This window comes from Chiloscyllium punctatum, chromosome 11 (genome assembly GCF_047496795.1).
Source record: "Chiloscyllium punctatum isolate Juve2018m chromosome 11, sChiPun1.3, whole genome shotgun sequence".
In the NCBI taxonomy this organism is placed as follows: Eukaryota; Metazoa; Chordata; class Chondrichthyes; order Orectolobiformes; family Hemiscylliidae; genus Chiloscyllium; species Chiloscyllium punctatum.
The window spans coordinates 39,871,396-39,885,640 of record NC_092749.1 but is presented as its reverse complement, the minus strand read 5'-3'; the positions used below and the strand labels follow the sequence as shown (position 1 = coordinate 39,885,640).

General features: G+C 39.6%; 1 protein-coding gene across 4 annotated transcripts in view; it reads right to left on the bottom strand.

Annotated features, from left to right (window-relative positions):
- thada (THADA armadillo repeat containing) overlaps window positions 1-14,245 on the bottom strand; it is a 355,281-nt gene that overhangs the window by 286,535 nt on the left and 54,501 nt on the right. For all 4 annotated transcript variants that reach the window (XM_072580668.1, XM_072580667.1, XM_072580670.1 and 1 more), the window contains 4 exons: window positions 13,510-13,645; window positions 12,463-12,599; window positions 8,085-8,249; window positions 1,775-1,932 (listed from right to left, as the gene is read on the bottom strand). In XM_072580668.1, coding sequence (XP_072436769.1) covers window positions 1,775-1,932; window positions 8,085-8,249; window positions 12,463-12,599; window positions 13,510-13,645 — 596 coding nt within the window. The remainder of the gene's footprint in view (window positions 1-1,774; window positions 1,933-8,084; window positions 8,250-12,462; window positions 12,600-13,509; window positions 13,646-14,245) is intronic.

Sequence of the window (14,245 nt, the reverse complement as noted above, 5' to 3'; positions counted from 1 at the left end):
TCGTAGAGATGGGCAGCACGGAAACAGACCCTTCGGTACAACTCGTCCATGCCGACCAAATATCCCCACCCAATCTAGTCCCACCTGCCAGCACCTGACCCATATCCGTCCAAACCCTTCCTATTCATACACCCATCCAAATGTCTTTGAAATGTTGCAATTGTACCAGCCTCCACCACTTCCTCTGGCAGCTCATTCGATAAACGTACCACCCTCTGTGAAAATGTTGCCCCTCAGGTCTCTTTTATATCTTTCCCCTCTCACCCTAACCTATGTTCTCCAGTTCTGGATTCCCCCCACCCCAGAGAAAAGACTTTATCTATTTATCCTATCCATGCCCCTCAATTGTGTAAACCTCTATAAAGTCACCCCTCAGCCTCTGACGATCCAGGTTAAACAGCCCTAGCCTATTCAACTGCTCCCTACAGCTCAAATCCTCCAACCCTGGCAACATCCTTGTAAATGTTTTTTGAACCCTTTCAAGTTTCACAACATCCTTCCAATAGGGAGGAGTCCAGGACTGCAAGCAATATTCCAAAATTGGCCCAACCAATGTCCTGTACAGCCACAACATGACCTCCCGACTCCTGTGCTCAATGCTCTGAACAATAAAGGAAAGCATACCAAATACCTTGCTCACTATCCTATCTACCTGCGACTCCACTTTCAACGAGCTATGAATCTGCACTCCAAGGTATCTTTGTTCAGCAACACCCCCTAGGACCTTACCATTAAGTGTATAAGTCTTGCTAAGATTTGCTTTCCCAAAATGCAGCATCGTGCATTTGTCTAAATTAAACTCCATCTGCCACTCCTCAGTCCACTGGCCCATCTGGTCAAGATCCTTTTGTAATCTGAGGTAACCCTCTTCGCTGTCCACTACACCTCCAATTTTGGTGTCATCTGCAAACTTACTAACTATACCTCTTATGCTCATATTCAAATCATTTATATAAATGACAAAAAGTAATGGACCCAGCACCGATCCTTGTGCCTCTCCACTGGTCACAGGCCTCCAGCCTGAAAAACAACCCTCCACTACCACCTTTCACTTTCACATCAGTTCTGTATCCAAGTGGCTAGTTCTCCCTGCATTCCATGAGACCTACCCATGCTCACCAGTCTCCCATGGGGAACCTTGTCAAATGTCTTACTGAAGTCCATGTAGATCATGTCCACTGCTCTGCCCTCATCAATCCTGTTACTTCTTCATAAAACTCAATCAAGTTTGTGAGACATGATTTCCTATGCACATGTCTGCATAGATTTTCTCTGGGTACTCCAGTTTCCTCCCACAGTCCAAAAATGTGAAGGTCAGATGGATTGGCAATGCTAAATTGCCCACTGTGTCATGGGACGTGCAGGCTAGGTGAGCTAGCTAATGGGAAATGCACATTTAAGGTCTGAATGGGATGGTCTTTGGAGGATCGGTACAGTCTTGATGGGCCAAATGGCCTGCACCGTAGGGATTCTATGATTCTAGGAGAACTGAACTTCCTCAATCTGATACCATTCTAGTAAATTTCTTTTATACCCTCTCATCAAGCCACATCATCTTACCTTAAAGCGTGGTGTCTAAATTAGGAAAAATAGCCTAACAAGTAAAACTGTTCATCAAAATGTCATTGTTTTTGTAATCTTAAGCCTCTATTTATAAAACCAAGAGTTTTATCATCTCAGCAGCTTTCCCAACTTGTCCTGCCACTTTCAAAGACTAATACATGGAGATATCATATGCAACAATATCAAATAGAAACAGAATTGTGAATAATACCTGGTGGATCATCAGTAGCCCATCCTTTAAGTCAGGTATTGACTGAAGAGGCAAATGTTGACACAAAAAGCCTAAAAGCAAGGAGATTTCCTTCATACTTCTCCAACAACATACGAGTACCATCTGGGCAGTAACCTGGCAAAACTGGCCTGCCTGATCTGCATATGATAAACAAAGACAAGTATAAAAATCAAACACTACTTAATTTATCAATAGAATTATTACAAGGCTGATATCCTCTATCCAATTTTTAAAGAGGTGTTTTTTTTAAAAACTAAATCAGTGAGCAACAATTATTGGCACCCACCCTTAACATAATTTGCATTTACTATCCTAAAAGAAAATCTTCAGACTCTTCTGGTTTGCATCATCTACGTCATGGATACATCCAATGCAGAAAGCAAAAAGGGTTCTCCCAAAGTTACTCAAGTCAACCACAAAGTTGAAAGAGCAATAGACACATTTTATTTCTCTTCCTTGCACACCTTATCAATAAAAGGTTCAACCTCAACCACCTCACATGTGGCATCCTATGAGCAAAGTCCTATCAGGTTGCTCTGGATGCAAAAAAATGAAGGTACCCATCATATGGCAACACTGCACTACCACAGAAAACACACCTGTTATCACCGTACACGGAAACAAAGAAATTGCTTGGTGAGGTTTACAGATTTACTTTGCTGGAAATGGAGACAATCCAATTAACTAATCACTCATTGGATGCAGATGTCACAGGCTAAGCCAGCATTCATTCCCACCTTCCACCCCCCCCACTACAAGTCAGGTTGGAGTGTGGCTTGGAGACGATCCTATCGGCAGCATTACCATGCATATGTCCACGTCATCGAAAGTGGCAGAACCTGTGGGTTTGCAAATTGTCTCAGAAGTCTTAGTCAGTTGTTTGTGCTGCCACTCTGGTGCTGGGAGTGAATGTTGAAGGCTTTAGATGAGGTGTCAATTAAGAGGACTGCTTTGTCATGTTAGATGCCAAGATTCTTTAATATTTATCCAAACAAATGAAACGTATTCTATCATACTCCTAACATGTGCTTTATAGATGATGTACAGACTCTGAGTCAGGTGAAAAGTTGCATGTTTTTACATTGGCATGCTGGGCTCCCCCATCAGTGAGAATGGGAATGTGTGAGACACTTCCTTTGTGAGTTTAATTGTTCGCCATAATTCACAACTGGATGCAGAAGAACTGATCTGTTGGTGTCCCTTAGCTCTGTCGATCGCAGGTTTTTTTACACTTTCTGACATGCCCTCTTGCACTTTTCATTGAACCAGGACCGATTCCCTGACTTGGTGGCAATGCTACAGTGGAGAATGTGCTGGGCTATATGCTTACAGAAGGTGGAGTGCAATTCTGCTTCTGCTACTGACCCGCAGTACCTTACAGATGCTCAGATTAGAGTTGCTAGATCTGTTCAAAGTCCAACCCCATTCAGCATCATGGGTATGCCACACATCATGATGGTAGATATCTTCAATTACAAGGCAGAACTTCATCTCCACAAGGACTATGCAGCATTCACTCCTACCAATATTGTCATGTACAGATGCATTAGTATGGCTGATTAGGTTAACTAATGAGGATGAAGTACACAGTTCCCTCAAGTTGGCTCCTTCATCATCTGCACATGCCCAGTTTAACAAGTCTGTTATTAAGGATTCTGACTGCAGTGGTGGTACAAAGTTACTCAAAGATATCAAAAACCTCTACCCAGGTAGGATCTGTCTCTTGTTAGTCTCAATAGAATCCTCCGAGCATGTCCAACGTGGTGGAAAACTATTTCAGCAGCTGAGGCGGTGGCGAGAAGTGATTACTAGCAGATTTTCTTGCCCAGTAATAAACCTGGATTTATTTTCACAAATTTTGTTTTTGTAGTATGAGAAATACCAAATAATAGAGATGTTTAACTGTATTATAGCACCACCAAGTGGCTACATGCTTTTAATTTCAAAATGAGTTCCTGAAAAATGAACTAAACATGATATTGATGTAATAAAAAAATTGTTCTTTGCACTATGTTTTTCTCATGAAGTAGAATACTACTTAGCTGTACAGCAGGCACAAATGAATAGAGGCTGGAATCGATAGAATCAATTTACAATCTAGGTCTATTTATTTAGTACTGCCATTTGAACTCTCAAACATGCCACCAGATGGAGCTTCACCCAGAAATAAAACAGCATGTCCTGCCATCGCAATGGAACAGGAAGTCAGTGCTACTGACATCAATGCTGTGCACTGGGAACAGCAACCATTCTGTCTCTGGATGCGTGCCTGGTTTAGCTGAAGTATACACTCATTGTCTATTGAAATGAACGTTCAAACCTGCTTGTTTGTTCTGTATGCTGGCTAGCTTGACACTCCTGCCGTCGCCCCCTACTCAAAAAAATTGAACACTTAAATCAACATAACTTGTACTTCAAATATATATCGAAGTTTTAAATTAACTGTTGATGTAGAAAGCACAGTTTATTTTATTGCAAACCAAAAGGGAAAATGCTGGAAAATCTCAGCAGGTCTGGCAGCATCTGTAAGGAGAGAAAAGAGCTGACGTTCCGAATCTAACTGACTCTTTGTCAAAGCTCTGACAAAGGGTCAGTTAGACTCGGAACGTTGGCTCTTTTCTCTCCTTACAGATGCTGCCAGGCCTGCTAAGATTTTCCAGCATTTTCTCTTTTGGTTTCAGATTCCAGCATCCGCAGTCATTTGCTTTTAATTTAATTGTAATGTGCTTCAATGCAGACAACAACCTGCTGCATCAATGACAGTGACATTGTAGGCACTGCAATTGCAGGTACAGCGAGTGCATTGCCTTAGTTGTTGCAGCAGCAAGCTGCCAAAATAAAATGAGCTCCCTACAAACCGATCACAAGGTTGTTCTATCTCTATGACGCTAACCTACATCAAACAGGCCTTGAGCAACGAGCATCTGCTGCAGGAAAAACTCCAAGACACTGTCAATAAGGTGGCTCTCGGCTAAACGAAGCAGTTAGTAAAAGACATATAGAAATCAACTGGTCCAATACTGCAAGAGTCCAAGCAATCTTCATGTGCCATAATTATAGTACTAGTGGTTCAGTGGTTAGCACTGCTGCCTCACAGTGCCAGGGACCCAGTTCAATTCCAGCCTTGGGTGACTGTCTGTGTGAAGTTTGCACATTCTCTCCGTTTCTGCGTGGGTTTCCTCCGGGTGCTCCGGTTTCCTCCCACAGTCCAAAGATGTGCAGGTTTTGTGAACTGGCCATTCTTAATTGCCCATAGTGTTAGATGCATTAGTCAGAGGGAAATGGGTCTGGGTTGGTTACTCTTTGGAGGGTCAGTGTAGACTTGTTGGGCCGCAGGGCCTGTTTCCACACTGTAGGGAATCTAATTTAATCTAGTGAAACCTTCTCGCTCACATACTTCAAATCCTGCCGACATGCTGAGTCCATATGTTTAGCAAAAACTGACTTACCAAACATGGAAATCAGAGTAACTGTTGAATCTGACTTTAAGTTTTAAATCTCTTTATTTCAGAAAGAGAATTTTTTGAAGAAATCCACATTGGCAAAATGTTAGAGACTGATCTTACTTTCATCCTAAAAGTTTATTTTATCCATACCTACTTACAACCTTTATTTGTATTTTACTTTTTTTAATTAAATAACTTTCATCAATAGTTAGATTAACCTTTTGTCTTGTTTACTAAAATACTAAAACTGCTCAAAGTTATTTTCATATTGAAATACTCAAAATGAAAAAAGGCTATAAATGGACTTTAAAAACATGCAACACACAGGTCGCTGAGGTCACATGTGGAATGCAGTCATGAAAAACAAAACAAAGGTACAATTATAAAGGTGATCTAGGAGTACAGTGATGTGGGGGGGCATGTGCACAAATTATTAGTCGAGCAGGGGAAAAAAAATTACAGGGCTATCTGCATTTGTGCTAAGTAAATTGCTCTTGCAAATAATCAAACAAGATATAGGGGTCCAAACTGCCTCCTCTTGTACATAACCATTCTGTGTCATACTAGCACAGTAAAATATACCATGTGACAGTAGCTTCAGATAGAAACAATTTTCAAAATATCAAATTAGCAAACCTCCTTCATCCCATTACCCCATGGTACAGCTTGAAGGCTAAAGTGGAAGTTTAAAGAGTTAATAATAGTAGTGGCTTTTTGTCATTTCTACCATATACAACTGATGCAGTAAAAAAAAAAGACAAGTGTTCCTCCAGGACCAAGGGTGCTACAAAGATGGCACAACCTACACACAAAGTACATAAGAGTGCAAAACACACAAGTTACAGTATGACTGTAGAAAAATGATAAATAATTGAATTGCTGCTAGAAAAATGTCTAAGTCGTACAAAGAATTTCAGATGGGAAAGAATTCGATCATACTGTATTAAAGGGACCTGTTGGCTTAGGGAGAAGAAACTGTTGTGCCGAGTAGCCGTGAGAGACCGATTAGTCCGGTATCTTCTGCCAGATGGCAGGAGGGAGAAGAGTTTGAGTGAGGGGTGTATGGGCGCTTCCACAATGCTCTTAGCCTTTTGGATGCAGCATGTGGTGTAAATGTCTGTAATGGAGGAAAAAGAGAGATCATGATGATCTTCTCAGCTGTCCTCACTATCCGTTGTAGAGTCTTATAAATTGAGACGGGTGCAATTCCCAAACCAGGCAGTGATGCAGTAGCTCAGGGTATGCTCGATGAACCCTCCGTAGAATGTGGTGAGGATGGAGGGTGGGAGATGGGCTTTCCTCAACCTGCGCAGAAAGTAGACACAGCTGGGCTTTCTTTGCTATGGAGCTGGTGTTGAAGTTCCAGGTGAGATTCTCCACCAGGTGTACACCAAGAGATTTGGTGTTCCTCATGATCTCCACGGGGGAGCAGCCGATGTCCAGCAGCGAGTGGTCGCTCCGCATCCTCCTGAAGTCAACAACCATCTCTTTCGTCTTGCCACAGTTCAGAGATAGGTTGTTAGCTCTACACCAGTCAGTTAGCCGCTGTACCTCCTCTCTGTATGCTGACTCTTCGTTCCTGCTGATGAGACCAACTACAGTCATATCATCAGCGAACTTGGTGACATGATTCAACCTGTGCATCGCTGCACTGTTGTGTGTCAGCAGTATGCTTTGATCATAAAAGAAAAGGGAAAACAGCTCTTATCTTGCATGTTCTTATCTGGCCACTTGTGTCCACCTCTGGATCTGCCATCCTGAAGATGAGAGGTGGCATTCAGAATTATTACCATTTTTCTTCACATATTATGCAAGAAAGCCTCTTCCAGGTTTCCTCTCACGGTCCCAAGTCTTGTATTCATTCATTACTGTTGAGGTGATTAAGCGATTCTTGAAATCACTTCTGAATGGCTTAGCTCTAATTTTACTGTTATGCCTCTATTTTTTCCCCCCGACTTTCCTACCAGAGGATAGATTCTCTTCATTTACCCTGTGAACTCTTTAGGCATCTTAAACATGTCAACGAGACTGCCCTTCAAATTTATGCACTCAAGGAAATAAATGCCTCTGCAACTTATTATTTACTTTTTTTCTTAGCCAAGTAGTATTCTGGTACCATTCTGTTCTCATCTAAGGCCAAAGTATCCTTTCTGAGGTATAGAAAAACATACAGTATTCAGTCTCAGTCTAAGCAGAGCTCTGTACCACTACATCACAAATTCCAACCCTTTGCATTTCAGACTTTAAGATAAAGAACAGCACTCTATGTTTTTAATTTTCTTAAATCTACTAGATTTAGTGAATGCTGTATTTTGACACTTAAATCACTTGCCATCCTCACTATTCTTACCATTATCTTTGTGCAGGAATACTTTTTGAAGTGGCTAAACCAGTACTTTGACTTTTTTTTGCCCAGTGTGACCAATGTTAATGTCTCAGATTTAGTGTAACATTGAGGTTAGAAGTTGGGAGGGTTTGAAAGTTGTAGAACTAGAAAGAGAGGTTTCAGTTCCTCAATGGGTGGGTGGTGAACAATTGGAAGGAGGGGTCGGAGAGCAGCCGAGCGAGGGGGAGATGGGGGGGGTCAACCAAATGAGCAGGAACTGGGTGGGAATGAGGTAAGGTGGAAGCAGGAGGGGAGGGCAAAGGGGAGTGAGGGAGAGAGGACAAGTGAGCAAAAGGGAGAGAGGGAAGATGAGTTGGAGGAATTGAGGGAGTGCAGGCAGGTAGATTGAGGGTGAGGGCTGGACAAAGGGAGGCAATTTTTATTTTTCTTATACAGTTGTTGAATCTCAAAATTATCCTTATATGTACAAATGTTTATATGAATATTTGACCCTTACCCATCATTGCCATGCTCAAATTTTCAGAAGGTTTGCAATCCTCAAAGGCATTTTTGCCCAATTCTTGGTCTTCCTCACTTTTCAGCAGTTTTGCTTGCGTAAAATAATCATTTGTGTCCCATGGTTTTATTTCATTTAGAATCTTCTGTAGATTTCTGGCTGTCTCTAAAAAGACATGGAGATGTTGCTGTATGACTTTTTACTTTATTATTGGTGAATGTTATTTATAAAGCAAAGAAAAACAAAGAGCTGAGAAATAGAATCATTTTTTACATTAACTGCTACCAATAAGACCGATTAGGCCAGCTATCACAGAGTAAGTTTTGGATTGAATGCTCATTGTATCACCTCAAGGCTTGATCTAATCAAAACCTGAAGGATGATTGTGTGTGGCATGTCTGTTTTCACATTAAATCTGCTTATAACTTCTCTTAACAAAACGTCACAAAATACTCATTTATGAATCTTAATAGTCAAACCTTTTTTCTTAAAAATTATAAAAACTATAAAATATGATTACCTTCAATTGGGAGAATTAATTCTATTACAGAGTTACAAAAAAGGACATTTTAAAAGTTACCCAAAGAAATAACTAATACTGTAAGTGGAGAAATTCTACCCACAATGCAGATCAAACAATCCACTTTTTTTTTCTTTTTGTTTTATAACTTACTTTCCTTGTTTATATTTATTTATATTTGCAATGTGTTGTTGTTTATCACAAAAGAAAATAGTATGATTAATGGTGGCTGGAGTATCGTTACGATTCGAAGGATCTTTTGAACTTCTCGTTTTCTTGAAAGTAGTATATAAAATTATGAGGGGCACGGATTTGGTGGATAGCCAGGGAGTCTTTTTCACAGTTTGGAAATGTCAAATTCTAGGCAGCAAATGTTTAAGATGAGAGAGAGAGAGAGAGAGAGAGAGAGAGAGAGCGCGATATTTAAAAGATGCGAAAGGCAAGCTTTTTTTCCCCCACACAGGGTGGTAGGGGCCTGGAATGCGCTGACAGAGAATGTGATAACAATGCATAAGAGGCATTTAAACAAACAAACAGGTAAGGAAGACAGAGTTGGCATAATAGTGAATACAGACATGGTGGGGTAAAGGGCCTGTTCCTCGGCTGTACTGTTCTGTGTTGTCAGCTGAAAGAACTACAGCACAAATTTCGCATTTTAAACAAAAACTCTTATTTAATTTCTTTTACAATAGAAGTTTAATAATTTAACTCTCTCTCTTTATATAGGCATTTTGTAAAACTTGAGAGTTCCCTGATAATTTCCAGGATTTTAAGGGTTCTTTCACTTCACACAAACCAAGGTACGACATAGTTTTCAACAATTCACCATGACACTCCTCAGCTTTCCAGTCTGTTGCTTAGACTTTCTGTCAGGACACCACTATCTTTTCCATAAACTTTATCAAACGAACCTAATCATTTTAATTCCTCATTAATTTTGAAATTCTTGGAGAGTATAGGCCCACTCTCAATTCCTTATGAGTGACTTTGGATCCAAGAATTTCCTTGGTTCCTAATGATCTTTACACTCCCTGTTCTGGTTTCTGGCAAAAACACAACAGCTTCACATTGTCTTTCAAGAAATCAACTACTTCTGTCAGAAAAACATACAGATAAACCTCCAACATAAGACTTTCTTCCTGCTATCAACCTCCATGGCAACAGCACATCTATGATCGCACAAATATAGATTTCAATTAATCACCTTCAATTCCCAAATTTTTTCTTTGGTCAGAGAAGTATATAGATATTTCAATATTTTTACTTGTTTACCCTTTGCTTTCAAACACCTCTTTCCTCTGGGATCCACATGAATAATTTAAACGGATTATAAAAGTAACTACAGATATATTGTCTTTATCAAGCAACATGGAAAGAGATTACCTATTGGTTAGTGGTTTCACACTATTTCTGAACTTTTTAACTAAACATAGAATGTTTTTGTGAATGCTGTTGTGATGATGTAGTGGCAGCATTCCTACCTCTGAGCCAGCAAGCCGTACTTGCTCCAGAAATGTACAGTAATATCTCCGAACACAATTTTTAAAAATGTCTGGAATATCCTTTGAATGGGAAATGTCACAAGGGGATTTGCCAGTTTTCAAATCCAACTTTTTCCACATAATCTTGAATTTAAAAATCCAAATTCCCCAAAACTAAATGTTATATCCCTGCAACCTACGTTCCCTGTAACATTTCCTGTTGCCATGAGGACCTCAAAGTCTATGCACAGTAATGGTTTCCAGGACTGATATCAATTCACTGGCACATGGGGATTCTACACATGTCAATCTGAGCAGCTGGACAGCTTAGAGGGAACAGTGCCTGTAACACATGAACCATATGGAATATTTCAATTTGTACCTCAGTACCTTAAGGATTTGTATTTTTTGATTGGTCCAAGTTTTGATTGACTTATTTTAGTGGTACAAATGTAGGTCAGATCAGGTAAAGCTGGCAGGTTTCCTTCCTTAAAACATGACTTATACTACTGAGAATACCTTTCAATTCCTGATAATATAAACTGAATGCATATTCAATCTTCTGCCATGGCTGGATTTGAACAGGTATCACCAGAGTGTTAGCTGGGGCCTCTGGACTACTAGTCCAGTGACAGTGCCACTACATCACCATCTCTCTACGAGATGGCACAATCTGTGAACTTTGAAGGTGCTACTGCAGAAGACTCAACGATACACTGCAGACAGAACACACTATTGCTGCTAGGGCGGGAAGACAATATTTAACGTTACTGGATGAAGTGCTGACAAGGTGGATTGCTTTGTTCTAGACGGTACTGAACTCCTGTATTGTGTCAATTGGAGAAAGTATGAAGAACTGATCGATTCCATTTCTGTACTTTCGGAGTATCAGAAGTATCCACAATATTCATCAAGTGTCAAAAATATTATGTTCACAGATTTCACTCAATCCATTCATCCTGTTTGAAGGACAATATTACAGATTTAACAGATTTGAAAGTATTGTAACCGAGTGTGATTAATTCAAAGTTGAACTGTATTAAACCTGGAAACAAAGGTATCAAGAGTAAAACGGCAACAAAGGAAAATAAGAACACGATACAGGACATGCAAGCCCTTGGATGGCAAATTTCCAATATAAGCCCTCTTAATGGGAGGCTTCAAGTAATTCCAAATAAATGTGAAGTTACTCTACAAAACATATAGAATCCTGCACATTGGCATGAATAGAGAATTGGCTAATGGGCATGAACAACAACACGACCCGTGACCAGTGGGGTTTCACAGAAGTCAGTGTAAGGAATGTAACTGCATGCAATATTCATTAATGACTTGGAGGAAGTGAATACAGAGTACCCAAATTTGCAGCCGACACAAAAATAGGTGGAAAGGCAGGTTGTGAGAGTAAAACAAACAGTTTACAAAAAATATTAATAGGTTAACTAAGTGGGCAAAAAGTTGACAAATGGAGTATAATTTGGAAAAATGTGAAATTGTTCTTTTGAAAAAGAACAGATTATTATTTAAATGGAGAAAAACTATAACTAACATTGCTACAAGAGACGACTTTGGGTACTCCTAGATGAAACACAGAAAGGTAGCATACAGGTGAAGCAGGTAATCAGGAGGGCTAATGGAATGTTGGCCTTTATTTCAAGACAGTTGGAGTACAAGAGTAGGGCAGTCTTACTACAACTGTACAAGATACTGGAGAGACTATATCTAGAGTTCTGTAAGCAGTTTTGGTCCTCCTTTTCAGGGAAAGATATCATTTAATTGGAGGCAGTTCAGAGAAGGCTCACTAAGACAACTCCTGGTATGGAGGGAGTGTCTTACCAGCAAAGACTAAACAGATTGGGATTCTACTCACTGAAGTTTAGAAGAATGAGAGGTGATCTCATTGAAATATATAGGATGCTTAAGGTTCTTGACAGGGTAAATGCTGAGAGGACACTTCCCCTTCTAGGAGAGTCCAGGACCAAACGGCATAGTAACAGAATAAAAGGGTGCCAATTTAAGACTGAGATGAGGAGGAATTACTTCTCCGAGTTGCAAGCAATTGGAACTCCTTGCCACAGACAACTGTGGAGGCAGAGCTCTGCTGTATATTCAAGGCCGAGATAGGCAGATTCTTGAACAGTGGAAGAAATCGAGGGTCCAGGGAGAGGATGGGAAAGTGGACATGAGGAATGCCGGGTCAGCCCTGATCCTATCAAAAGGCTGAACAGCCTACTCCTGTTCCTATTTCTTATGGTCTTAAGTTCACCTTAAAAAGCAAAAAAGAGATCATACATTCAATTAAAGTTCAATGCTGTCAACAACACTCTAGTAACATTCTGTTGCACTATCCTGCAGATTTTAAAATGTAATGTCTTACCAAGGTCTGTATCCATTGGAATTAGTCCTTCTGGTGAGGAACTTTGACAAATAGGAGATACAACTGCAGACAGATGGAAGGCCATTAAAATCAATTTTGCTACAGTCTCCCTCCACTCTGCTACTTTTGATACTGACCTAAAAAAGACATTAAAACCACTATTAATATAAATAGCAACATAGTGTGTAAGCAAACTGGTTATTACTAAATGGTTATATTAAACAAGTTAAGGTTAAGGTTAATTTAAGGATGGTCATCCAAGTATCAGATATACAAGATCACAATCAGCTCTCTTCAATTCAAGTGTAATTTGAATTTAAATGTTAAATTGGGCTCTTTGGAAAATATATAACTAAATTATATATTTAAATATGCATTACAACAATAGCAGACAGTTCTATTTGTAACTGGAAGTGTTCATGTGGCATTGCTCATTGCAAACTGATTTTACACAACATGAGCACTGTAGAACTAATACACAACACGACTGTAAAAATGCAGCTGTCCTCTTGAAACCACTAAAGCCAAACTGCTGGGTAATGCACATGCTGGGATAATTGCTAGTAATACTCAAATTCCCAGCTTTTGGAATGTATAAAATTGTCATTCAGAAGTGGCAAGTTTACGCTGTGTGACAAAACTAAGCTGTTGCACTATCTCCACTGCGTTGAGTAGTGAACCAGAAATGAAGCTGCTTTACATCGTGCAAGACACAAGATAGTACCACTTACAGATTGAATATCTGAAGATACATTTTCATTGATGTGGAAACTGTGGGTGGTCAGTGCTATTGTAATGAAGCTGTACAATAACATGGATGCTAACCTCAAGGGAAAAAGTGCAGTCACAATGCCAGAGTTCGAGCCAACGTTGCATGGTACACCACCAATGTTGCAATCACAACATTACCTACAGAACTGACACTCTTGGTAATATAGATGTTTCAGAAATGAGTTTACCAGAGACCAAGACCAAAGTTAGTACCTTCAAAACATTTGACCATGGAATGTTGCAACCTAGTTGACGTTAAACAGAAAGATCACTTACTTTAGTGACAATTGTTGTAGAGCTCCAATAATGCAATGGACTCTTCCATATAAGGGGTTGGAGGCTGCAGTATGCACCAATGATCTTTCAGCCTGCCTGATCTCATCTGACAGACAGTTTAGTAGGTATTTAATAACTAAAAAATTAGAAGGAAAAGTGAATACAGACTAAATAAAAATAAACAAGTAAGTACTCTTTCTATATACCGAAGTATTTTCTGTACAGCTTGACTGTTTCTCTATATTAAGACAAGAAGGTTTAAAGCATCTGTTAAGGTTTCGCATTTACATTTTAGTTATGATAGATTAGGTTTTATAGCAAACTCTTCATGAAATTGCCTTCATATTTGAAATAGTTTTCAAATTGCACATTTATCTGTCCCAAAGTTCTGCAAAGTTTTTTTTAAATGTTATTAGCAAGAAGCCAACTGCTGCCAAAAATGTACAGCCACATCCCTCAGTGATACATGCCAAAAGGAGAAACGTAACTTAAATAAAGAGCTTTTCATTTTCAGCATTTTACATTTTAGAAAGTATACAGAAAAGACATTTCCCCAAAAGACCAAAGTAACTATTTAATAAATACGTACTATCGGTTTCTGCTTTCAAACATTCTATTTATTGTCCTTGCCTCCATGAAAAGGAAACTTCAAATTAGTGTTTGTGCTGTAACTAAACTTCAGAAAAATCGGAGCTAATCAGCTTTAGCACAGAGGTCTAGCCAAGCGGGCATGCAC